Source organism: Megalobrama amblycephala, linkage group LG11 (genome assembly GCF_018812025.1).
Source record: "Megalobrama amblycephala isolate DHTTF-2021 linkage group LG11, ASM1881202v1, whole genome shotgun sequence".
NCBI classification, from domain to species: domain Eukaryota; kingdom Metazoa; phylum Chordata; class Actinopteri; order Cypriniformes; family Xenocyprididae; genus Megalobrama; species Megalobrama amblycephala.
In genome coordinates, this window is record NC_063054.1 from 35,298,396 (window position 1) to 35,326,086 (window position 27,691).

Below are 27,691 nucleotides of genomic sequence, written 5' to 3' on the forward strand. Positions count from 1 at the left end.
TTTATTTTGGGGTTATAATTAGTCGGATTCGTTCACAACAGAATATTCAAATCTGTGTTTGCTCTTCCGCTGACCCAGAGAAAGCAGTTATTATGTATAGGTATGAAACAGCTTCACAAACAGTCTTTTCAACCAACAGTATCATTATTTCTGTGTTACAAATATTCATATTATCACAGAAGTACTGAGTTAAAAGTTTATCGTTTGGATATAAACACTGATGTCTGCGGTAGCGCTTCAAATAACGATTTCATCGATTACATTGTTACGCCAATAGGTGGCGACAAGTGACTGTTAAAAAAATGTATTTGTCATTGATTTGTTCCAAAACGCTGATTCATCCAGTAATGAAAAAAGTGAAGTATTTATTTATCAGTGAGTCGTTGAATTATTCATTCAAATAGTTTTTTTAAAATAATTCATTCAGATTAATTAAACATTTTAAATAGACTGCACCAATTAATATTTTGTCAGAACATCTAGTAAATTACATGTTGTTTTGTTTAGTTGTCTGTTTAGAATCGTGGGAAAGTCGTGATCTTTGTTTGAAACAAAAAATCGTAATTCTCAATTTATCTAGAATCATGCCGCTCTACTTGGTATATAAAAGTATTTTATATATTTAGTATTTTATATAATTTTATTTATATACTATTGTAGTATTTATTAATATTTTGTCACGTTCAGGTTGCAGTAATTAATTAGTCTTTAATCAGTTCAAAATCCCAAAAGAAACTCTCAGGAAATCACAGGAAAAATCTAGCAAAAACAACCATGTAAAACTTAATGTCAAACAACACAGACTTAAATACACACAGAGTAATTAACAGAAATAAGAACAGGTGTGGAACTAATGAGGAACTGTGGAAAATAATGCTGTGTACAAAATCGCCCCCCCAATACCCTCATTTACTATCCCCTACGAGAGAGTGAATTCAGACACTGAGTGTGCCGGAAGGGCTTTCACTTTTGCATAGTTTGTGTTTGCTGTTTAATAATCATTGAAACTTTCAAACTGGAAGCTCCAGTAGTAAGATGAAAATATTTATCTTGAACTATGTCATGGAAACTATGTATAAATCTAAATTAAACAATTTAATCAATTAAAAATGAATTTACATTGTAGCCACATTGGACCAGCGGTTTGCAGAATGTATGGATGGACGATTTAGCTACAGGTGCCACCTTCTGGTCAAACGCAGGAAATTATTTGGCACGCAACTATTTTTTGGGTATTCTCTAGCATAAATTGGTTGTACACTCGTTATTGCAGTGCATTGTCAATTTGAATGAGTGCTTCGATAACCTCCACTATGGTTTGGGACACCACTACAAATGGCTGTCCCCTCAAATAATGCCCTATTTAAGGGTATAGGCGGCGATTTCGGACACAGCCTAATAATGACCGGGAACACATGCAAAAATTTTTGGTAATTTTGTTATGTACTTTTGTTATTTTTATACACTGCCAGGACAAAAAAAATGTATGGATTTAAATGGTTAGTTCACCCAAAAATGAAAATTCTGTCATTACTCACCCTCATGTCGTTCCACACCCGTAAAACCTTCGTTAATCTTCAGAACTCAAATTAAGATATTTTAGCTGAAATCCGATGGCTCCGTGAGGCCTTCATAGGGAGCAATGGACACTTCCTCTCTCAAGATCCATTAATGTACTAAAAACATATTTAAATCGGTTCATGTGAGTACAGTGGTTCAATATTAATATTATAAAGCGACGAAAATATTTTTGGAGTGCCAAAAAAACAAAATAACGACTTATTTAGTGATGGCCGATTTCAAAACACTGCTTCATGAAGCATCGGAGCATAAATGAATCAGTAATAAATGACAGAATTTAAATAGGCAAATATTTAAGTGTCTATGACTGGATCTTTATTGCTGTGATTATTATGTTTCTAGCATTTTATATGTTTGGGAACAGTTCTTTTGACTGTGTAGCTTTTCATTTCTTAAACATGTAGGACATAATATTATTTCCATCAAGAGGTGCATCAATGTTTGATCAACATCTTAAATTAACAATGTAAGAGGTGAGCATTCTGTTAAGTCTCCTCCAGCACATCCCAAAGACTCTCAATGAATTTAAGGGCTGGATTCAGAGGTGCCAATTCATGTGTGAAAATAATTCTTCATGCTCCCTCCCGTACCATATATATCTATTTATCTAGCTTGCATTTATTTTTATTTCAGTTTTGGTCATTTTAACACTTCAAGACCATCCATGTAACATTGTGATGTGTGTGTATCAGGTCTTTTCCCGGAGGCTGGTGTCCTTCTCGCAGTGGATCGACCGCACACGTTGGGCTCGTAACACATGGGCCATGGCCGCCATATTTGTTCTGACCATGGCTGAGGTGGCTGATATGGTGAGATAAGAAACATTTCAACTCTTTCCCATTATTCACTGTGATTGGCATGTTTGTAGGATGTCATGCCTTTTTCTTGTCATTTTTCTTTAGCTGAGCTGTGTTCAGCCCCCCCTCCTGCTCCTGAACTCCACTTCCGGCCTGACGCTCGAGTCTCTGGGTGACGGCGGATGTGCCGAGAACCCCAAACACTACGGATACATATCAGTGCTGTCGCTCGTGGCAACCGTGATGCTCGTACAGCTCAGCCATGTCGTCAAGCTGGCGCTCATGTTGCTGGTTACCATAGTGACAGGAGCCGTAAACATCCACAGCTGGATGTACATTTACGACATCTACGATTTCATTCGCTACCTGGACTACAGGTGAGTCAAGCTCAAATGAGCCAAATTTACACAGAAAGGAGACAAATGACATTGATGTAATTAAATACTGCACAGTGCTTTTTATAGTGTATTAGTGATCAAAATTATAGTGTTTAGTGATAAAAAGCAAGTTTTTGTGTTAGAAATGCCGATCACAAAAGTGGAAAAAGTTGGCTAATACCTGATTTTTTCATTATTTTCTGTGGCTCTTCAGGTATTCGGTGGTTCCCACTAGATATCTGCTGACCATGATGATTATCATCATGATGATGAGTTTTTACTACTTTGCACGCCACGTATGTCCAACAACAGCTTAAAAACTCACGTTTATTTCTTTTCCTCTGTTTTTAAAGCTATTAGCATGCTAATTCTTGTTTCTCTCTCTCAGGTGGAAAGACAGTCCCGTAAGCTGTTTCTGTGGAAGGTTGAGGTGCACGATCAGAAGGAGAAAGTGTATGAAATGAGAACGTACAATGAGGCGCTGGTCACTAACATGCTTCCTGATCACGTGGCCAAACACTTCCTGGGCTCCAAGAAGCGAGATGAGGTATGGGAGTATATTCCTCAATCATGGCGGAGTAATGGGTTTAGTCCTTAAAGGGATAGTTCACCCAAAAATGAAAATGATCCTATGATTTATTCACCCTCAAGCCATCCTAGGTGTATATGACTACTCTCTTCCCAGGTGTATAATGATAGTGAATGGGGCGTGAGATTTTGAAGCCCAAAAAAGTTCCATCATCATAAAAGGAATCCATACGACTCCAGGGGATTAATAAAGGCTTTCTGAAGCAAAGTGATGGGTTTTGTAAGAAAAATTTCCATATTTAAAGCTTTATAAACTATAAAAACTAGCTTCCGGCAGACGGCCGTACGCATCTATTTGTGGCAGAAGAGTGACCCCTGACCCTACGCATGATGTATTGATGAATGCGGAAGCACAGAGGATAGAGCAAAACACAAATTAGAAGTCTAAAACGAGAATGTTTAAAGAGAAATGTCAGAGGATTTCGATATGAGAGAAGAGGAGCTTGAGTTTGCCGTATTTGTTTGAACCGTGAGAGGCGTCTAAGCTTACGATACTCCTACATCCTGCGTCATACATCAGAGGTTACTCTTTTCACGCAAGTTGACTTGCATATTCCATCTGCCGAAAGCTGGTAGTTTATAAAGTTGGATATTTTTCTTACAAAAACCCATCACTTTGCTTCAGAAGGCCTTTATTAACCTCCTGGAGCCGTATGGATTACTTTTATGATGGATGGATGCGCTTTTTTTGGACTTCAAAATCTCACGCCCCCCATTTACTACCATTATAAAACTTACAAGAGCCAGGATATATTTTAATGTGTTATATTTAACTGTGTTCGTCTGAAAGAAGACAGTCATATACTCCTAGGATGGCTTGAGGGTGAGTAAATCATGGGATAATTTTCATTTTTGGGTGAACTATCCCTATATGTGCATATTAATGTTCTTTTTGTCTATTGCAGGAACTTTACAGTCAGTCGTATGATGAGATCGGCGTGATGTTCGCCTCTATTCCCAACTTCTCCGACTTTTACACGGAGGAGAGTATAAACAACGGAGGGATAGAATGCCTCCGAATCCTTAATGAGATCATCTCTGACTTTGACAGTGTGAGTGTCTCTTGTTCTGTATTTATTTATATACCTCTCATTTGTTCAGCAGAAATTCACTTTAAAATCATATGATGTGTTTTTTGACTCTGAGTAGCTTCTGGATCGCACAGAGTTTCGCCACATTACGAAAATCAAGACCATCGGAAGCACATACATGGCTGCGTCAGGAGTGACGCCGGAGAGCAACACTAACGGATACGCCGACCGCAAGGTGCGCACAACACACTCTAGAGCACATAATGTCTACACCAATGGAGTCTGTGATACTGATGATGATGATGATTTGTGTGTGTTATACAGATAGAGGATCAGTGCATCCTGGAGCGCTGGCAACACTTCGCTGATTTGGCAGACTTCGCGCTGGCTATGAAAGTCACTCTTGGAAACCTAAACAAACAGTCATTCAATAACTTCATGCTTCGCATAGGTCAGGAAACAGAACTACAGACCTGTTACTTTTGGAAGAGTATACAGTTGAGCTCAAAAGTTTACGTTCCCCTTGCAGAATCTGCAAAAATGTATTAACAAAATAAGAAGGATCATGAAAATTGCATGTTATTTTTTATTTAGTACTGTCCTGAATTCACATAACAATTGTTTACATAAAGTCCACAAGACAAAAAAAATAGCAGAATTTATAAAAATTACCCCATTCAAAAATGTACATACCCTTGATTCTTAATAATGTGTCATTACCTGGATGATCCACGACTGTTTTTATGTTTTGTGATGGTTGTTCTTGAGTCTCTTGTTTGCTCTGAGCAGACTGAGCTCTGTTCTTCAGAAAAATCTTTCAGGTCCTGCAGATTCTTCAGTTTTCCAGCATCTTTTGCATATTTGAACCTGCTATTTTTTTGTCTTGTGGACTTTATGTAGTTATGTGAAATAGTTTATTCAGGACAGTACTAAATAAAAAATAACATGCAATTTTCATGATTCTGCAAGGGGTATAATATATATACACACACACACACACTTTTTTTGGTCCCCATGAGGAAAATTGTGTGTTTGTTTTTTTGTTTTTTTTTTATGTAAAAATGCTGAAAGCTTTCTGTGATGGGTAGGGGTAGGGCTAGTGTGGAGGGATAGAATATACAGTTTGTACATTATAAAAATAATTATGCCTAAGGAATGTCCTCATAATGATAGGTGCACCAACATGTGTGTGTGTGTGTGTTTTATTGTCAGGTCTGAATAAGGGGAGTGTGTTAGCTGGAGTGATTGGTGCACGCAAACCTCATTTCGATATTTGGGGAAACACTGTGAACGTGGCCAGTCGTATGGAGTCCACTGGTGTTATGGGTAATATACAGGTGATATAAGTTTTATTTATTTTTTGAAAAGTAAATAATTATAATTTATTTATAATTAAAAAGTTATTTAAAACTAACTGGCCAGTATAGCTATAAATGATATTTCAATATTTTTCCATTTTTAATTTTAAGCCATATTGTCAATATTGGCACGTTTTCCACTGTTTTTCATGAAAACACAAGGAAGGTTAATATTTAATCAACATTTAATCATCATTATTTATATGCAGCACCTATATATATATATATATATATATATATATAAACTTTTATATAAAATATATAAATATTATATTTATAATTGTATATATATATATATATATATAATTTAATTTGTTTTTATTTTGGTGATGATTTAAATAAATCATTAAATCAATTTTAAAACCATCTGAAATGATTCACAGAAATGAATTTAACTTCCCTAAAACTAACTGGCCAGTATAGCTATAAATGATATTTCAATATTTTTCAATTTTTAATTTTAAGCCATATTGTCAATATTGGCATGTTTTCCACAGTTTTTCATGAAAACACAAGGAAGATTAATATTTAATCAACATTTAATCATCATTATTTATATGCAGCACCTATATATATATATATATATATATATATATATATATATATATATATATATATATATATATTTAATTTGTTTTTTATTTTGGTGATGATTTAAATAAATCATTAAATCAATTTTAAAACCATCTGAAATGATTCACAGAAATGAATTTAACTTCCTGTCTCTAATGCAATTTTTGCAACATAAATGTAATTTAGAGATTTTATTAAAACATTGTCTTAACATACTCACATACTTGCATGCAAACATGCGAACTTACATGCAAAACCAGCCTAATGGTACTGACTTTAAGAAACATATAAATATTCAATGTACCACTCGGCACTAACACAAATGTCTTTGTTTTTATGGTGTTGGTGCTCCCCAGGTGGTGGAGGACTGCTATAACATCCTGAAGGAGTATGGTTTCCGTTTTGTCAGAAGAGGACCCATCTTTGTGAAAGGAAAAGGAGAACTGCTCACTTTCTTCATGAAGGGCAAAGACAAACCTGTCGCAAAGACAACCGCGGTCTCTCTCCCACATCAAATACTAGACAAATCCTGAGAGGAATGAAGAAGACTTGGACATTGACACTTTATTTTATATTATTTTGGGAACTTTCCACTTTTTTATATAAAAAATGGAAAGGGGACAGTGAATTATTGAGGAGAGAGAGGAGACACAAACCTGTGTCTCCCAGATGAGCACTACAGCTCAACATGTCTGCAGCAAATGCACTACCCAACAGCTCTGAAACAGATACATTTTTAAAAAACAAATTCAGAAGCATCCACAGCCAAAGGTTGAAAGTACACCATCTGGTCCGTTGTGTTTTCATACTTTATGCACATTCCCTCATTAAAAAAAGCTGATAAAGAACATATGTGTCCATATGATAAGGATGGGCAGGGCACAAAATTACAGTAAACTATGAATTGTCATTTGTAATTATTGAACATTGTATTGTTGGCTATGTCAAGCACATATAAAGAAGTGTGAAGCATAAAATAAACCATGATGGAAATTCTTTAATATTAATTTGTGGACACAAACTCATAATCAGGAGTTAAACAGCACTACTCAGATTTAGGGACATACATAGACGACACACACATCTTTTGAACAGAACATGGGAAATGTTGTATCATTCATTATTTTATATTATGAGAGCGTCAACAGAAGGCAGAGAGTTTTATTATATTTTTATTTTACATATAGCTTATACATCACACAAAGACGTGTAGTCAGCATGTTTTTTTTTACTGAAGCAAATGGCATTTTTAATAGTCAAACATCTCCAGGTCAATAGTTCAACTGTCTGATATTTTATTGCTTTTTTATAAACATATTTCAGTCATGACATTCAGTTTGTCTTGTGTATATACTCTGTGAAACTCCTGGCTATAGATTGTTATGGTTCTCAGAATGTGTATGGATTTTTTTTGTGTAGATTTAGCAGCTTTTTATGCCATTCTCAGTGTTTTATTGTTTGACCAAATGAGACGAATGATTTAATGACTCTTGACAAGGCACATTAAACAGAGCCAAACTTTAGTACCTTCTTGTTGAATTTTAATTGTCCAATAAAAACCTTAGTAGGGAAATAATTGTAACTATAAGTGAGTCATTCCACGAAACCGGTACGATTTGACCTTTTTCAGTGTATTTTATCTATTGGATCACCAAAATATATTTTTAAAAGCTTTTTGTATGAATTGAAATGTGTCCTTTAATAATGTTTAAAAACATGGCAATCATTTTATCTTCATATTAGAAATTATTTTGTTTTTTTCAGTTGACCACCTATTTTTTCATGTCCCTCAAGGCCTTCTATGAAAGTGTACTTGGGATATGAATAATAAAATGAGAAAAAAGTCCATTCATTTTCCCATAAATATTTGTGCTTTTTTGCTGGTAATGTTTTTTTTTTTCTAAGTTCATGATTATTCATTAAAATCACATAATTTAGTTCTGTACCTCAGTAACCCCTCAATCCTGTTACACAAACCATAATGAACTGATACTTATGTGACGTCATTAATAGGAAGTGACATCATAGAAGTTTTCTGAACAACATTATGAGCAAGTTACCACCTTCTTTAATAATTATAACTAAATTATGTTGTTAAATTGTGTTTGTCATGCTTAATGACTCAACCCCGTCACATCAATTAAAGATAGAAAACTATTACTTGTGAAAATTATTCATGATTTCTTAATATTATGCATGGCATGCGCTAGATTTAGAGCAGTGGCCAATTTGGGCAAAAAATCACAACCCCGTCACAGTCAATCCTGTCACACCTACATTTTTATTTTATTTTTTATTTTTTGTTAAATAAAAGGTAATTTAAAGTTAGTTGAATTCTGTCTGAAATGTTCAGAGCAATCATAATAATACTGATTTTAGTTCAAATTCTGATAAAAAATGCTGAAATTGCTGTCACAAAAAGTGCCCATTTCAGGCTTTAGTCTATCAAAAGTGTGAGATTTTATGTAACTTTTATATTTGCATTTACTGAATTAGTGTGAGGGACATCTGATTAATAGGAAAATGTTGATTTTATCACAAATACATTTTATAATAATATTCAGAGAGCTCCCATAGTGCCCATAACTTAAAATAATGACCAATAATAATAGGGATTTGATGCCTGAGATGGGAAAATATGTTTTTCTGGAAGTTAAATATGTCATTAATGTTGAGGGGTGTTCAGAAAAGTAAGACATTTTGGTAAAAAATCTAAAAATGTGCAAGTCCAAATCCGGTTTCGTGGAATGACTCAAATAATGTATAAAACAACTTAATAAGACTTTACATTTGAAGGTTATAACTGTTAAGTAATTGAAAAAATATGAAGGTTTTTGTCTCAATTAGATTGCATAGATTAAGTTGGATTGATTAATCATGAAAGGATGTGGTTACATCTCTGGTAACTATGGTACTTATAATGACTTTTCAACCAAAAACAGGTTTATAGATTTTTAATAGGCCCACTGTTCTGGTTATCTGTTCCCTGTAAATTTTATATAAATTATCATAACTGTTGAAGAATTAATAATATCTGCTGCTAAGTTTCTTTGCGCGCCCCCTTTTGGTTGGAGCGCCGTCCGGAAGTGAGGCAGCAGCAGAATGTCCGGTGACGTCAGCGCGCCTGGACGCCATTAGATCTGCAGCTGTTTGGAGAGAAACAACAACAACACGAACGACCCTCGCACGAAACGCGCTCTGGACCGCGGGAGCCCGACGCCTCTTTCCCCTCCCCCGGGCTTCACCGGCTTCTAACCACGGCCGCTCTCGGTGAGGAAACTCTGGCCTCCGCTTCCTCCTCCTCCGACTCGGACACCGGCGGAGCGTCGCCGCCCCCGCGGAAGAAGCACCGAGCCTCGGCGGCGGAGGGAGTAGGAGAGCCCGGGGCTTCAGCGGGCCTTCCATTAGCGACCCACCTCAGCCGAACCGGCACCAATATGCAGTCTAACGGGACCGGACAGGAGCAGAACCACCCAGCCAGCACGCAAAATGGAGATGCCAACGGCCTCCAGAGCAACGCGGGCTCGGCTTCGGGGGCCTCCGGGACGGGTTCGGGTTCCCTGAAGAAGAAGAAGCGTCTGTCTCAGGCGGAGGAGGATGTGATCCGCCTCATCGGACAGCATCTGCACGGGTTAGGGCTGAAGTAAGTGTTGCGGTGATGAGGAGCACAACCGGACCGAGTCGGTTCTGGTAAAACCCGGTTTGACAGGTCGAGCGCGCGACACAACTAGACCGCGGCCGTTATGTGATCAACGAAACGAGCGACGTCAATCTTTTAATGACAGTCCAAACATTTACACCCCGACAAAATAATATACAAATACCTATAATTCAACCCTGAATATCAGACAGATACACACAAAGAAAGGTGCGATCACAAATGACAGCTGTGCGTGTGTCACGTATTTTCCAGGGCCCGAAAGCGTATTTTTGCTTTAACAGTGTCAAATGTAAAGATGAATTCATTAAAAGCAGCATATTTTTGTCATAACATTATATGTGTATTCACGCTATGTCAAATCATTATGACATCCTCTGTGTGTTTTTGCGTTTTAATGGCGGCTGTGGAATGTGTGTGTAGCAGCTGGTTTACATTAGAAAGAAGCTTGAATCTAATTTTAGTGAAGATCTGCTAAAGCCATCAGCTGCCATTCAGATTCAAACCCCAAACATGAATCCTGAATAATCACAATCCATATCACTGTGCTTGAACACACACGTCCAAGAGCTAGACTACAAGATGAACCGAAAACATCAAGAAAACTGCAAACATCCATCCCCTCCCCCCTCACACACACTCTCTCTCTTTTGTAATCATAGGATGACGTAATTCTGTGAGACCCTGCATTCAAAACACTTTCACACTGTTCTAGAAACCTTCACCTGTCTGTAGCGTCCTGTTTACTGCATCATGTGCATCAACATGCCTGAGCTTGTCTGTTTTGTTTTTCTGTCTTTGTTAACCTACAATATATGCAAATAAAAAGGAAATGCTATATTGTGAATATAGTCATAACTGAGGATGATTATGACTATAATAAAACCGTATGACACAAGAGTGCTGCTATTCTCATATATAATGGTGATGTGGCAGAGTGCCGCAGGTAATTGCACATAAAATCAACCAGAGCCCCTTAAGCAATGATTATTTTCAATATATAGCATGTCTTCAGTGCTTTTATGAAACAATTAATACATAATAATCAGTGTTAGTAACATATATTCATTAAGTGCCATCATTCATTAACTAAGTTTAATAGTTGGCCTTTTATATTTCAGATCAGATGTGCTTGAATCACTGTTATTTTACTCAAAGATTGCAAATAGAAACAATGAAGCTTAGATAAAGGTCAGTGCATTCAACACTTCTCGTGTGTTATGTCTGTCTTTCTCTATTTTAGTCAGACGGTGGATTTGTTGATGCAGGAATCTGGCTGTAGATTGGAGCATCCGTCAGCCACAAAGTTCCGGAACCACGTCATGGAAGGGGAATGGGACAAGGTGAGCTTATTCCACATGTCATATTTAGGCCTGATTTTACAGACAGGGCTTCGATTAAGCCAGGATTAGATCTTAGTTCAATTAGGACATTTAAGTAGCTTTTATAAGCGTGCCTTAGAAGTAGACATTACTGGTGTGCATCTTGAGACAAAACAATGGCACTGACATATTTTAAAGGGGTCCTTGAATATGATTTCACTTTTTTAAACTTTAGTTAGCGTGTAATGTTGCTGTTTGAACATAAACAACATCTGCAAAGTTACAACGCTCAAAGTTCAATGCAAAGGGAGATATTTTCTTTTACAGAAATCGCTTTTTAAGGACGACAACAAATGGCTTGTAAGGACTACTACTACTTCCTGGGTTGGTGACATCACAAACCCTAAAATTTACATAAACCCCGCCCCTGGGAACACGCAACAAAGGGAGTGAGGCCATGTTGGGCTGCTTTAGAGAAGAGGAAGAGTTGTTGTAGTAGAGTGTTGTTGACATGCCGTCATTTTACGCTGGACTGCTTCACAAACGAGGGTCAATTCAATGCTGGATTTGCACAAAAGATTAACATGATGGCACATGCTAGTCGATGAGTTGAATCAACTCCACAACAACTACATAAATTTATCCACTAACCGTTGAGAAACGTCCAGTTTCATTCTAAAAGTTGTAACTTCTTCCTGAGTCTCTCCATCAGTGTTGACTCCAGTTTGAACAATGTAAGGCTGAACACCATTACTGACAATCCTCATTTTGGCTGTGTGAGATTCTCCAGCTTTGTTGTTGTTGAGCTGTTAAAGCTCCGCCCTCTTCTGGAAAGGGAGTGAGAGCAGCAGCTCATTTGCATTTAAAGGGACACACACAAAAATGGCATGTTTTTGCTCACACCCAAATAGGGGCAAATTTGACAAGCTATAATAAATAGAGACTTATATTACATTTTGTGAAAAGGGGCATAATAGGTCCCCTTTAAGATATGTCAGTGCAAGTTTCTTTCAGTTAAAACGGCTCAAACATGCATTTTAGTCTGGGACTATAGACTTAAGCCTTGTCTGTGAAACCCGGGGGATAATGTCATGATTTTTATGGTTTAGATCCAAAGTTGTCAGGAAAGACGGTCACTGTTGTCGTGGCTTAAAGTCAAAGTTTACCCCATGAAGTTTCTCAATGCATTTGTAATTTTATTTTGCACGATGCATCAGTGCATGTTAAAGAAAATATGCTTGTCTTTTTAATCTTTCATAATAATACAGGGTTCCTACGCAGTTTGGAAAAGAATGGAATAATTTCCAGGTCTGGATAAGTATGGAAAAAAAAGAAAACAGAGTATGGAAAATATCTGTGCTTCCAGACTATTGCCCTATTTTCCCATCCTATTTTACAGACTATGTCTAAAAATGAATGCATCATACAAGAGTGTTTTCATGGCAAAAATTTTGTGATTGTTGAACATGACTGAGTGAATTCAAGGTACACATTTTCATTATGAAAAACTTGTTTTTATCATAAGTCTCTTCGCAGTGTCAAACTGATGTGTCAGAGGCGAATATATGCAGGTTATAAAGCAGAGAAAAATAAAACTATTTACAGATGACTAAAATAATGCTGTATGAACCATATATGCTAAATATGGTCTGAAAAATAATTTAGAAGGAGGTCTGGAAATTTTGTGTATGGAATTTTGAAATGGAAAATATGTATAGGAACCATGAAAATTAGTCTTTTGCTTTTGGATGATGTTCCAACCACTTTTGAATTCTAATAAATTCCTTTATTATTTTTTTTACTGAAGTGAGGCCATATTTAGTTTTAGATTATTATTATTTTTTTAATCAAAAATAAACTTTAAATTTTAAATAACTTTTTTAGCATTTGTTGTTTATCTATTTATGTATTTGCTTTTTCTGTTTTTCCCACTTGTCTCTCACCATTAATAGTAGCTGAGATGCTAAATTCAAACAATCCTAAAACAAACCAGTCAGCTCCCAATGGATAAACTGACTCATTGTTCCTCATTAAATATCTTTTTTTCTCTTGGAAATATTCACATTATTGATGTAGAATGAGTTGTGAAGGCTGTGTCATGTTTATTAAGGTCTGATCATGCTGACTGATTGGTGAACCATTAGTCAAAGGTAAATGTGTATCCACCTTTTTCCTAACAAACCCTTTACTGTGTTTCAGATTATGGGAGGCACTTCTGGTTTGGGGAAGTTCCACTCAAAAACACTAAAACAAATCATTTCAAATCATAAGGTTGCACTACAAATAATCCTTATCTGTCAGTTAGACTGAATGAGCTGTAAAATTCCTTACATGATCTATTTTCAGACTTCAAGAGAATAATATAACGCTTGGTATTTTAATGGTATGACAAGAATATCTGTGGCAAGAACTCTTTTCAGTCGCTGCATTCTTTTTCTCCTTTTTTCTTTGTATTCCGCTGTTACAGTATGAAAAAGGACAATATATACTGTGCATTTGTGGTCTGCTCTCCCAGTTTAATTTACGATATATCCCATGAATAATTCACTGGAATGCACTAAGAATCTGTTTTTTTTCTCCCCAATCCTCACGTCTCTTTCCTGGTTTGTTTTCACACGGATGCTTTAAAATGTAAATGTCTTCTCTTTTCACTTCTAATCCCTATTAGCAATGTTTACTTTCTAAGCAGCTAAATACTTACAATATTTATTGTCTGTCAAAATTAAGGAACTTAGAAATATTATCACTCAACGTTGCAGTTAATGAACATTTTTGATTAAGGCAATGTATGTTACATAATACAGACCTATATTACTGCAGTGATATTTAACACGTCCATAATATTGCTGCTGAAATAATTGGGGGTTATTCATGGTCTGTTGTAGTAGTTTGTTAATGCTTTTAAATATCCTTTTAATGTTTGATGGTTGTAGGGTGAGTAGAATAATGTCATCTCCTTGTACCCAGTTTTTGAAAATGCTTATTATTCCGTTCATGGAGCTAATTTTTTACGATTAACGTAAGTTTCACTCATAATTTGTGCAAAGCAAAGCATCAAGGGGCATGGGAAAAAGGTGGATATGAGAGTTTTTTTGTCTTGGGTAAAGCTTCATGGTGAATTCAGCCATTTATTTTTGCTTCATTTTGATTATAGGTCTTTCCCTTTCTTTTACACTTCATAATCAAACTGGAAGAAAAGTCTTGGGTCATTTGAAAAGTACATTCATATATTTGTCTGCAGTGTAGTTTAAATGGGTGGAAATAAAAACAATCCAGATATGTTGTATTTTGTACAGGAAGGAGCAGATTTTTGACCATCTCTCACCTGAATTTAGGAAAGTTTGGACCATCGAAACCAAGTTTTTCTAAGATGTCAGGCAGAAACAATAATCATGCTGACATTTTCAGGGTTGGTGGTGGGAAAAGACAAACTCTGGAGAAATTGTGCTTCTGGCTTAAGGAACTGTTTCAGTCACTTCTGTGGATTTTGGGATTTCTTTTGTTTTTCTTCTGAACTCCTGAACTAACAGTGATGAAGCAAGCTGAATCCTATTTTTCCGTCTAATTCTTTACTAGTTTTCCTTCCATTTATAGAGGCAACTTTACAAACACCTACTACTTCTTTTAATCTTATAAAGGGAATTTGTGCAGAAAATGCTCATTAATTTTAAAGTGATTGCTCATTCAAAAATCACAAATGACATTCAAAAGACAAAAGTTGTCATTTGCTCACTTTGAACAGTATATGTTTTAGAATTTAAACCTGTGTTTTTGCTTAAAGTTTGGTTTTTAATCTTAACCCTTTTGGTGTTTTCTTATCTAATGCAATAACATTCAGACAAATGAAGTGTAACTGAAGTGTCCAGATACTTTTTGTAGCCATTTATATTTAATTCAAACCATTTTGAGTTTTAAGTTCACTTGACTTATTTTGTCATTAAGCATGAATGTTTTAAAGTAAACTCTATATGGTGTGACTGTACTATGGTTGATGGTATTTTCCCCCCCAAAATCCTTCAAAAAAAATGCTGAATTGATTTTTCTGTTTCTTTGTGTGACACAGGCTGAAAACGACCTCAACGAGCTAAAAGCATTGATGCATTCACCCAACGCTATTGTGGTAAGACCACCAGACCTGGCCACATGCACTCTTAATGCTGAAAGCTTCTGAAGCTTCATCTGGAACAAGTGTTGTAGAAATCGTTCTGGCTAGGGTTGTCACCAGCTGTTCATAAGTTCTTTCTTAAATTGGAACGTCAAGCCCACACTATGAAGGCTTAGTAAGTACTAGCTAGTTTGTGACTAACTCTGTACTTAGTGTGGTTGCACCCATATGTTCTTGAGGCACGACATAGCTAGTACTAGCTCTTTGTAAAGTAATGCATAGTTGCATAATATGATGTTTACCTTCAATGATCCAATTGCAGCCTTCAAATTTGTGAGCAGTAGTTGTGTTGAAACAGTTTCTCCTGTAAAAGTTTATTCTAACTTCTTTTTGCTTATGGTAAAAATACATTTCCACTGAAATCCGACAATTAATCATGAAATAACATAAGTATTTTTATATGTAAATAGCATTCAGAAGCTATTTGGATTTAATATTAATAAATACTGATACAAATAAACATAAGAAATGAGATTTTATTATGATTGATTTTGTTTGACATGCACACGCTGTTTAGTTCAGGTTCGTTATTTATTCATAAAACATTATGTCTGAAGGATTGATGTTTGTCAGGTAAAACATGAGCTTATTGATGCAGTTCAGTGAATCTGTTTTGTAAATTTTTTTTTTTTTTTTTTTTAGTTACTTTTCAACTAAGTTTATTGGTCCAACACAAATAGTTAGTAGTGTTTAAGTTGTAACTTCATACCCCTTTGCGTCACAATTAAGCTAAGTTGTAACTGATGCATCTGGTTCCTGGTCATTTCTGGTTGTGCAGTGCATACAGATTTTTTTGATTGTTGTCCTGTGGGTGAAGAAAAGATCGCAGGGTGTTTCCTCTTCAAAGAACTAAACTCTAACCTCTACTGAAAAATAACCAAGTTGTCTTTGCATTCACACTGTCCGTGTCCTTCAAAGGGGGCTCAGATTTAATTGTGACCGTGTCTTTTGTTGTGTCTCCATTTAAGTTCTGACTGTTGTGTGAATGTAAATTGGGATATTCATTCAGCAATAAGAATGATAATTGATTGGGTCATTGAAGTGAGTCTTTTTTTATTTCTCTCTTTCTTTCTAGCGGATGAAGTTTCTGCTATTACAGCAGAAGTATCTGGAGTATTTGGAGGATGGAAAAGTTCTGGAAGCTCTGCAGGTGTTGAGAGGAGAGTTGACTCCACTCAAATACAACACGGATCGAATCCACGTGCTCAGCGGGTACTAAACATGACACATACATGCATATTAACATACTCGCCGTTGTTAATAACTACAAACAATTTTTTTTTTTGAAAGTCTTGAAAGGTTTTTTTTTTTTTTGTTATTGCTAAAAATGTATTACTGCTATAGAGTTTGTACTATGAAAATCGATGGCTCACTCTGATTTGCTGTGTGTTTTTAAGGTACCTGATGTGCAGCCATGCTGAGGATCTGAAGGCAAAGGCTGAATGGGAGGGAAAAGGCGCTGGATCACGATGTAGATTACTGGACAAGCTCCAGAGTGAGTATACAAACACATTTACACAGACATATCACACTGTGCCTAACCCTAGGTTATCATCATTTTAAACCCTGCATTGTTTTTTTTGCAGTGTTAACCCCGCATTGCTGTGCTACACTTGTACAGTGTGAAGCGATGCAGTGTTAGAATGTTATTACGGCACATGCTTAGCCACAGACAAGCAAAAATGTGCCTCATTTTCACATGCTTTGGACAGTCATGCAAACACTGCGCATTGAATAAACAGTCATTTCAGCTTTTTGAGGTGAAAAATGTCTAATGGTGACACGAAACGTGACATTTGGAGTGAAGAAGAGAGAATTTCATTCTTACCTTTTATAGTCCGAAAAGTCCATTCAGGATAAACTTGATAGTACAGTCGGCCATATGTAATATGAGGATGCGCATTGGTAGAGCCTTTATGTAAACGTATCGCGTGCTGCGTTTGTCCAGTCAGTGGCACTGGCACCACAAATATGCAAATCAGAACATTAACCCAGGGTTTAGGATTGTCCGGTGTGACATGTCAGTTTATGTTAATTGTTAACCCCAGGTAAATGATAAGCAGTGTGAAACGTGAAGCAAGATAACCCAGGATTCCATTTAAACCTGGTTTACAATGACCCAAGGATGACTATTTCAAGTGTGAAAAGCCATCTATTGATTTGATTAGGAATGTACAATAAATCTAACCGATTTTGGTTATTAGCCAATATTTAATTTTTATCTGTCATTATTGGCCAATGTTTAATATTTAATTGTATCTGCCTATTTTATTCTTTCTGTCTATTCTAGCATCATCTAGAAATATTGGCTTACACTTTATTTTAAGATAACGTTACTGTTTAATTACACAAATAAGTAATAGTAATTTACTACATGTACTTACTTTATAGGTAAGATTAGGGTTTAGTTTAGGGTTAGTTGCTTGTAATTATACATAAATTACTGTTATTACTTTAGTAAGTACATCTAACATGCAACTACTTCACATTAAAATAAAGTATTACCCAATATTGAAAACTTTTAAGGGATAGCAAAAATATTATGTTATTTGTTATGTTATATATATTGTAATTTTAAATGGATATTATATTTGTATAATAATAATAATAATAATAATAATAATAATAATTATTATTATTATTATTATTATTATATAAATTTTTTATAATATTCTAATAAATATAAATCTTATAAGATTTAAGGCACTCAAAAGAAAACATTTTGCATTTTGTTATTTCTTCAGCGTATAGCCAAGTAAACAAGCACAACCCACAGTCTTTTGCTCTTACTCTGTTTTCTATTCATTTCATATCATCTATCTTAATTATATTTGTTTGTTTGTGTGTGTTATTTAGCGTACCTGCCCCCCTCTGTAATGTTGCCTCCTCGGCGGCTGCAGACGCTGCTCAGACAGGCCGTGGAGATGCAGAGAGATCGCTGCCTTTATCACAACACCAAACTGGACTCCAGTCTGGACTCTGTGTCCTTACTGCTGGATCACGTCTGCACCAGGTGTGCTGCGTTTACACATTCGAACGCAACACACACAGACACCCCCTCCTCTGCTCTCAAAGATTTCACATGCCATCTCCATGTTTGTGTCTTCAGGAAACAGTTTCCCTGTTACACACAGCAGATCCTCACAGAGCACTGCAACGAAGTCTGGTTCTGCAAGTTCTCCAACGACGGCACTAAACTCGCCACAGGCTCGAAAGACACAACTGTCATCATCTGGCAGGTGGAGCCGGTGAGTGAGGATGACTTTCACGTGTACATTGAGCATCTCGGAAGTCAAACGTTTTCAGCGAGAGTTGGTGATTTTTGCCGACATGAGCGACAGCAAAACTTGTCAAACTTGAATAACTCTGTTTAAAGAGACTCAGGGATGGTGTTGTATAAATATCCACTCTCACACACAGGACTCGCATCAGTTGAAGCTCTTACGAACTCTGGAGGGTCACGCGTACGGTGTGTCGTATCTTGCCTGGAGTCCTGATGATGTTTACCTGATCGCCTGCGGTCCAGACGACTGCTCTGAGCTCTGGCTGTGGAACGTTCAGGTAAGCACAGTGCACATCGCGTCTTTTTTGCCAAAAATATGCAAGATTTTCCAAATCTGGGCTGATCTAATGCTAAGTCATTATTGTATTTACAAGATAATAAGTGCACGTGAACATATAGCACATTTTAATTTTATTAATTGTATTATACATTTTACTGGTGGATGTGGATTATTTTGTACTTGTTTTGTTTGATGTAGAATTGGAATACAGCATGATAGGAAGTTTAAAACTAAGAGTTTGAGGCTAAACGTCTATGACATTTCCCATCATTCTCTGGCTACTCAAAAATGATAAAATACATAGATAAAGCATTGATTAGATTTGTAATACACAACCTTTGCTCTTCAGTTTGTTGCAAGAAGCTTGTTTTGTTGGAAGTAAAAAAAAAGAGAAAATATCAAGCATGTTATGTCATTTTTACAATATCCAAAATAAAAATAATTTTCTTTTTTGCCAGTTTATTAATCATTATTAAAATGTATATTTAAATAATATAATGATCGTTAAATATTATAATAATTAAAACTATTAATAATTATGATTAAATTTTTATATTTTTCAAACTCAGCCATTTTTAAATTAATTTATTCAAATTATTTACGAATATTTTATATATAATATGTGTATATATATATGTGTATATATATATATATATATATATATATATATATATGTGTATATATATATATATATATATATATATATATATATATATATATATATATATATATATATATATATATATATATATATATATATATATATATATGTATGTGTTTTTTTTATTATATTATATTCTACCTTTAAATTATTATTGTTTAATTAAATAATAATGGTTAAAATGTTTAAAAAATTGTTTATTAATATTATTTTATTTATTTATTTTTTATAAATTTTTTAGATTTTTCAAATTCATTGATTTACTTTTCAATTATTCAATTAAAATACTTTTACATTTCTTTGCAGCAGTGGTTTATTTACTATCTTTAAAATTAAATTTGAGATGTTTTACAATAAATTATATATAATATATTTAAATTTATAAAAATTAAGTATTGCAATTATTTTTCATTCTTTTTCAAATTAATTTTCAAATTATTTATTTTTAATTATTTTTGAAAATATTATGTTCAATTTTATTACAGCTGTGTTATCATTGTGTTATTTACTATCTTTAAATTAAATTGTGTAATAAATTAGCTTTATATTGGTCGTCAGCCACCCGGCTCTCTAATATATCAACAATAACTATTAAAAACCCATATTGGTTGATTCACCATTGAAGTGTTTTAGATGTAGACTTCATTCATTTTAGCTCAACTCTGACCTCTGACTCTCTTCTTTCACCTGGTGGTCAGACAGGAGAACTGCGAACAAAGATGAGTCAGTCTCATGAGGACAGCCTGACCAGCGTCGCCTGGAACCCTGACGCCAAGCGCTTCGTTACAGGAGGACAGAGAGGGCAGTTTTACCAATGTGTAAGTGCTGAATGGACTTGATGGGCTTTGATTGTCAGGCTTTTCTTTAGTAATGATAAACTTTACACAGTTATTAAACCGAACTGAATCAACACTGAACTGACTTGAGCTGAATAATGACACTGTCTATTTAGAGCTGCTTTACAACAGAATTAGAATTGTGTCATAATTGAAGTTTGACTTAATGATTTGTTGGTCGTGCTTGGACAGGATCTAGACGGAAACCTGTTGGAGTCGTGGGAAGGCGTACGTGTGCAGTGCCTCTGGTGTATGAACGACGGACGGACTGTTCTCGCCTCTGATACACACCAGCGAATCCGTGGATACAGTTTCGAGGACCTAACAGACAGAAACATGTAAGCAGCTGTGATCTCGATTTTCAGATGGTTCTGAGTTTTGGACACTGTGTCTGACCTTTCACTTCTCTCTCTCTCTCTCTCTCTCTCTGTACTCTAGAGTTCAGGAAGATCATCCTATAATGTCTTTCACTGTTTCTAAGAATGGAAGATTAGCTTTGTTAAATGTAGCAACTCAGGTAAGCAGATGGGTCTCAAACATATGTTAATTCGTTGTTACAAAATCCAAAATGTTTACTTTCTTTTTTTATTCATGATTTGAACAATAATAGTAGTTCATTAATGATAATTATTAAAATAATATACTTATCACATATTAAAATAATAAAAAATTCATTTTCAGATCGATTTTTTTTTTCACATTAATTTTGAAGATATTTTATTGCAGCAATATTATGCTTATATTTACTACCTTTAAATTAAATTGAGTGCTTTTTAGAATTAAATAATACTTTAAAAAATTATTAATAATTATTTATTTTTTTATAATTATTTAATAAAAATACATTTAATTTATATATTTATTGTTTAGATTTTTCAAGTTTATTAATTTTCTTTTCAATTATTTTTGAGAATATTTTGTTATTTTTATTGCAGCAATTTTATCCTTATTTACTATCTTTGGATTAAATTGTCATTTTTATAATTTAATAATTGCTAAACTGCTAATTTTTTTCTGGGTTTCTTTCATTTATTTTCAAATTATTTTTGAGAATATTGCATTCAATTGTATTGCAGTAATGTTATCCTTATTTTCTAAATATCTTTAAATTGTCTAAAGTGTTTGTTAGCGAATGCATTTGTTCTCGTGTCTCTCGCTGTGTCCTAACCAAATCTCGTGTGTGTTTGTCTCAGGGCGTTCATCTCTGGGACCTACAGGACCGTGTGTTGGTCAGGAAGTATCAGGGTGTGACACAGGGTTTCTACACCATTCACTCCTGCTTTGGTGGACACAACGAGGATTTCATCGCTAGCGGTAGTGAAGGTAATTTCATTCATTCCTCCACTTCTTTCCTCCTGAGTATTTCCAATGAGTCTCGCTCAATCTCGCTCTTTCTCTCAGATCATAAGGTATATATTTGGCACAAGCGCAGCGAGCTGCCGATCGTGGAGTTGACGGGACACACGCGCACAGTGAACTGTGTCAGCTGGAACCCGTGTATTCCCAGTCTTATGGCCAGCGCTTCTGACGACGGCACAGTCCGTATCTGGGGACCCGCACCCTTCCTGGACGCACAAGAGCTGGACGGCCTCAATGGTACAGACATACTATCCAATCGCAGAACATACAGGAAGTGTAATTACACTGCTAGTTAGTGCTTCACTGATTCATTGGGTGACCTTTAGGTTTCAGCCTAGTTGATGCACAAGCAAAAAATCACTCTAGATAATACTTGACAATAAAGACAGCAATAATCTGATTAAATGAGTTTCAATAACATTAAGTAAATAGGATTGACTTTGTGTAATACACATTCCTGGTTTCAGCATATTACTAAAAAAATTGTCATCTTATTTTTTTATTTTTTTTTCCTGTCTTGCAGAAACCTGTGAATTTTCACAATCCACTCAATTTTTTTATTTGTTAAAATGTTTTTATTATTATGTTGGCTTGACAGTCAACATACTGATCTACTATTTAAGCTTCTTCTGTGGCTTTCAAATTTCTTCCTCCAAAACTTTCAAGCTACAACCACCAAACTTGGTTCAGACCTTCAGACTGTTCTGACTCGGTGTGATATATCGTTTCTAACTGATCCGTCTTACAATTTTCGTTAAACGGATGATCAAAACTACGAAAAGTCCCATAGACAGTCAAAACATTTATACAATAAGACTTAAAGAGTATTTAAGCTGTCTATCACAAGCAAAGCTTAAGGACTATCTTAGGACAACATGTTAATTCATGTTATCAATGTGTTAAAACATGTTAGCAACATGTTAATTTATGCTAACCACATGGTAATTCATGCTAGCAGCATCCCCAAACATACTAACATTACTAGTATTACAAAAGATGTAATATAAGTCTAAGGTGTCCCCTGAATGTGTCTGTGAAGCTCAAAATACCCCATAGATTTTTTTTTTTATTAATTTTTTAACTGCCTATTTTGGGGCATCATTAAATATGCTCCGATTCAGGCTGCGGTCCCTTTAAATTCTTGTGCCCCCCGAGATTGTGACTGCCTTAAACAGCATAAACAAAGTTCACACAGCTAATATAACCCTCGAAATGGATCTTTACAAAGTGTTCGTCATGCAACATGTCTAATCGCGCAAGTATGGCATTTATTTGGATGTTTACATTTGATTCTGGATGAGTTTGATAATGCTCCATGGCTAAAGCTAACATTACACACTGTTGGAGAGATTTATAAAGAATGAAGATGTGTTTATGAATTATACAGACTGCAAGTGTTTAAAAATGAAAATAACGACAGTCTTGTCTCCTTGAATACAGTACAGTTGAACATGAGCTGGCATATGCAAATATTGGGGGCGTACATATTAATGATCCCGACTGTTATGTAACAGTTATGTTGAGTTTCGCCTGTTCTTCAGAGGTCTTTTAAACAAATGAGATTTATATAAGGAGGAAACAATGGAGTTTGAAACTCACTGTATGTCATTTCCATGTACTGAACTCTTGTTATTCAACTATGCCAAGGTAAATTCAATTTTTAATTCTAGGGCACCTTTAAAACATGTTAGCAACATGTTAATTTATGTTAACAACATGTTAAATCATGGTAACAACATGTTAATTAATGATAGCAACATGTTAAAGCATGATAGCAAAACGTGTCTTTCTCTTTCCACTTCACTAAATTTAAAGCTTATAAAACTTTCAAACTTTACAGCTTTGTCAAGCCAACATCAAAGTTTGTCTACAAACTTTTCAATCTAGTTATTAAAATGTAATTATTAAGCATTTATTATATTAAGTGATTTTTTTTTTTATAAAAAGTTTATTTATTTATTTTTTTTTTTTCAAATTGTTTTTGATAATATTGTTGCATTTTATTGCAGCAAAGCAATAAAATCCCACCCTACATTTTTTTCCTCTTTGAATTGAATGTCCTGATTCATATTGAAATCTATTATGTTATAGAAGTAAAACAGGTTTTGTAAATTTGTAATTTTTTTTATGTTGACTTTAAGCGTTGTTAAAGACTTTTTAACTACTTTGTTACAGTTTAATCTCTATTAAGGCTGCCGGACATTCAGCCAGTAGTGCATTGCGTATGATCGAGTCATGAATGCATGAGCTAACTTTTCTGGAACAGGAACAGAAACGGTGTTTTGTCACTTTAGCAGTATTCCTAATGCTGTTCTAAAGAATGGGACTTACCAAAGCCATTATGCTGTCAAGCAGGTTCTTAACAGTATTGTTGTGACTGAAGCTTTTTACCAAAGAACAGCGCTTCCGTTTAGTCATAATTAAAAAAGAATTTTGTTAGTACACTCTGTTAACTTTAAAAACAGGTCTGGAGGAAATAAAATAATCATTACAAGATTTGTTTCAGTTGTAAAGTGTTATATGCACTACTGTTCAAAAGTTTGTTTTTGAAAGAAGTTTTGGTAACACTTTAGTATAGGAACACATATAAACTATTAACTACTACTTTTACCGCCTAATTTACTGCTTAATAATAGTTAGTAAGGTAGTTGTTAAGTTTAGGTATTGGGTAGGATTAAGAATTCAGAATAAGGCATTAGTATGTACTAATAAATAACCAATATTCTAGTAATATGCATGCTAATAAGACCCTAAATTAAAGTGTTACCAAAGTTTTTTTATATTCACCGAGGCTGCATTTATTTGATCAAAAATAGTCAAACTGGTAACATTGTGAAATAAATATTATAATTTAAAAGAACTGTTTTCTATTTGAATATATTGTAAAATGTAATTTATTTCTGTGGTCAAAGCTGAATTTTCAGCATCATTACTCCAGTCTGCAGTGTCACATGATCCTTCAGAAATCATTCTAATATGCTGATTTGCTGCTCAAAAAACATTTCTTGTTATTATAAATGTTGAAATCAGCTGTGCATCTTAATATTTTTGTGGAAACGCATTTTTTTTTATTCTTTGATGAATCGAAAGTTCAAAAGAATAGCAATCTTTTGTATCATTATAAATGTCTATACTGTCAGATGATCAATTTAATGCATCCTTGCTGAGTTAAAGTTACAATTTCTCTCATTTCCTCAGAGAGTTGCAGCAGTATGGACAGTTGATGGCAGCCCTGGAACAGACGGCTTCTTAATACGAGAAATATGCGAAATCCAACAGAGAAAAACACGATTAGAGCATTGCCCTCCTCCACAACGACACACACGAGTGCAAACGCGAAAGAGATTCAGAGCCTCGCCTTCAGGAGTCCGGAGGCAGCAGAGACCCCTGACGCTGATCTGCCTCCATAGCGACCCGCTTCCATAACGACGGATCTGATCTCTTTCCCTCCGCGGGATTCCCGTGTTTCCACATTAGATGCCCCCCATCAGGCTCGAGCGCCCGGGTGGGTGACCAGGGTTCGGCCGGGTGTATAAACTCACACTCAATGTTTTTCTCTCGCTCTCAATCCTCCAGCGGCAAAGGACAAAACACTTTTTTTAAAAGAAATACTAGTCCTAGCAATTCTCTTTTGTTCCTTTAGCAGTCGATCAGCTTGGGCTTTAGTGTTGATGATGGAGTGCTGTAGATTTTCTGTTTTTTTTTTTTTTTATCTTTCAGAACACAATTGCATTTGTTTCCACCGGGCCCACGTCACACATCAGCAGGGGTCTGTTTGAGTTTGAGTGTTCGTCTCAAACTCTGCTTCGGCCTCCCTCCTGTAGCACAGCCGTGTGTGTGTGTGTGTGAGTGTTCAAATGTGCCTGAAGTTGGTGTACGTTCGCATGTGGCACTGTTTTCACACCAGCGTGAGTGTGTCCCCTGTTTAGCTGTATTAATAATTTTAACAGAATCTGATCCAATCCCCAGAGACCTTCATCTGTGGAACAAAAACTTGACAACCATTTTGTATCTTTTGTTTTGTTTTGTTTTTTAAAGAAAGCTATTAGCGAAGTTTCTTGTTTTCACCACTTACCTTAGAGGTGGCGTTCAGGAGAGAGACTTTGTCATATTAGTACGAAAAAATTGAACGGAAACGTGACTTTGAGAGCGAAATGCACGTTCTTCTTACACAGAACGTACGTGAAAACGTGCCGACAGCTTTAAACAGAAAAGATACTGTGACACTCAAACTGTCAATCAGATATTCGGCTCCTGATGAGGAGTTTGTGGCGTATAAACGACCTATGCAGCAACATTTGAGCTGAGAGCCCCGATATAATGTTTCTTGCAGCAGCCATACCAGCATTAAAATAAACCGTCTCCAACCGCACTACATATCCACAACGATTTCATCCACACGAAAGCTCTGCCTGTACGATAGTTCAATTAAACCCACAAGGTCAAGTTCCCTGATCTGAGCTGTTTACACCAAATAACGAGCATTTGAGTCCCCCCTTTTGGAGAGAAATAAATATTTGCTATGGACTGATATTAAATGTTTGAAAAGAAATGCTTTTCTGCCTGTTTTTATGGAAGTTTTTGTTACTTTTTTGGTTTACAATATTTCAATTTTTTTTTTTTTTTTTTTGGTTGACTTTATCTCTGTATCATTATATTAAACTATAACCAGATACATTGTCTCCTCTTTTTTTAATCTTTTATTTAAGCATTATTAGCATTCTTTCCATTTTAAAAATATATATTATTACATTAACTATAGTTTTATTGACATCCACATATGCTTTCTGCAGTCATAAGATGGTGCTAAACGCTCCGGCCTTTGCCTCGCAGTTGAAAGTTCAAATGGATATCCAGATTATTTCACACTGTTTTCTAAACTTGCATCAAATACTTTATTATAATAAAATTTTTAAGGGTTCAGCCTCGCCAACTTTATGAATCTTAACAGCTTGGGCGCTAAAGCGCTGCGTGAAATTCGTTATTAAAGCAATTGTTTGAGATCACTTAATGGATGATTTTGTTCCCATGACTATTTCAGTCATTAAAGATTTGTAAAATGGATTTTGATATGGCTTCAGTGAAATTTCTTTTAATTTCTCAGCAACATCTGCCTGTTTTGGTTTTCATTGAATTTTGCCTGTTTACTTGAGGACCATTTTGTGCCATAAGCAAATAAAAATCAAATAAAATCTCAACAATAATTGGTCGCTGCTTGGACCAGGCTGATGCTTGTGCACTGTGACACATCTTTGCTGTTGATTTAGCTGATCTGAGAGCAGTTTGTCAGTTTCTTTGGCTATTCCTCATTGTTTTAAAGACCTAAAAACAAGCCTGCTCATTACAGCGGTGGACATACTGTTAATGCATTTGATGATGATGATGGGGGTAGTGTTGTTACTCTTGTACAGTGGGGTTTGTGTTCTCTACTAACCATATGCAAGAGGGTCTCTCTTTTCCAGCTAACTGCAGATGTGTTGCTCTCATGTTTGACTGTGAATCAGATGTGTGAGAGGTTTTCGTCATGATAACTGCTCCTGTACGAAGGGCATCCATTTGCATTAAATGTGTTATTTCAAAAGTGATTGTACTGTTTTGTATTGTTGTGTAGGAAATGTGTTATGTATGCATATTTTCAATAAAGCATTCAGGGTTTTGAAACATAATGAAGCATTTCACATTGAAGCACATGGGGTCACAAGACCACTGTTAAAATATTGTAGTGTTGACCAATTCTTAAACCTCTACAGAATAATTGGTTTCCTTTGTAACAGGAATAATCCCACTACAAAAAGTACTGTGGCGGTACCATGGTATAGTAA

The 27,691-nt window shown here is 35.3% G+C and overlaps 2 protein-coding genes across 2 annotated transcripts in view; both read left to right on the forward strand.

The window, feature by feature from the left end:
• LOC125278498 (adenylate cyclase type 3-like) overlaps positions 1-7,881 on the forward strand; it is a 23,319-nt gene extending 15,438 nt beyond the window's left edge. The window contains exons 13-21 of the mRNA XM_048207715.1: positions 2,274-2,390; positions 2,484-2,755; positions 2,970-3,051; positions 3,144-3,302; positions 4,249-4,395; positions 4,493-4,609; positions 4,699-4,825; positions 5,587-5,711; positions 6,662-7,881. Of these exons, the coding sequence (XP_048063672.1) occupies positions 2,274-2,390; positions 2,484-2,755; positions 2,970-3,051; positions 3,144-3,302; positions 4,249-4,395; positions 4,493-4,609; positions 4,699-4,825; positions 5,587-5,711; positions 6,662-6,838 (1,323 nt within the window). The 3' untranslated portion in view covers positions 6,839-7,881. The remainder of the gene's footprint in view (positions 1-2,273; positions 2,391-2,483; positions 2,756-2,969; positions 3,052-3,143; positions 3,303-4,248; positions 4,396-4,492; positions 4,610-4,698; positions 4,826-5,586; positions 5,712-6,661) is intronic.
• A 1,513-nt stretch (positions 7,882-9,394) lies between these two features.
• On the forward strand, positions 9,395-27,535 carry wdr26b (WD repeat domain 26b). Its single transcript, XM_048207716.1, has 14 exons — positions 9,395-9,948; positions 11,207-11,306; positions 15,349-15,405; positions 16,526-16,662; positions 16,848-16,945; positions 18,307-18,463; positions 18,560-18,698; positions 18,871-19,011; positions 20,373-20,492; positions 20,703-20,848; positions 20,949-21,027; positions 21,704-21,833; positions 21,912-22,106; positions 25,068-27,535. The coding sequence occupies exons 1-14, from the start codon at positions 9,743-9,745 to the stop codon at positions 25,091-25,093; spliced, it is 1,731 nt and encodes a 576-aa protein (XP_048063673.1). The 5' UTR covers positions 9,395-9,742; the 3' UTR covers positions 25,094-27,535.
• The last annotated feature ends 156 nt before the right edge of the window (positions 27,536-27,691 follow it).

What these genes read in the sequence shown, in the direction of transcription:
- wdr26b (XM_048207716.1), top strand. Translation starts at nt 9,743, where the DNA reads ATGCAGTCTAACGGGACCGGACAGGAGCAGAACCACCCAGCCAGCACG. An exon ending in CTGGATCACGTCTGCACCAG is followed by an intron (nt 18,464 to 18,559) that starts GTGTGCTGCGTT and finishes TTGTGTCTTCAG; the next exon opens with GAAACAGTTTCCCTGTTACA. An exon ending in TGTTAAATGTAGCAACTCAG is followed by an intron (nt 21,028 to 21,703) that starts GTAAGCAGATGG and finishes TGTTTGTCTCAG; the next exon opens with GGCGTTCATCTCTGGGACCT.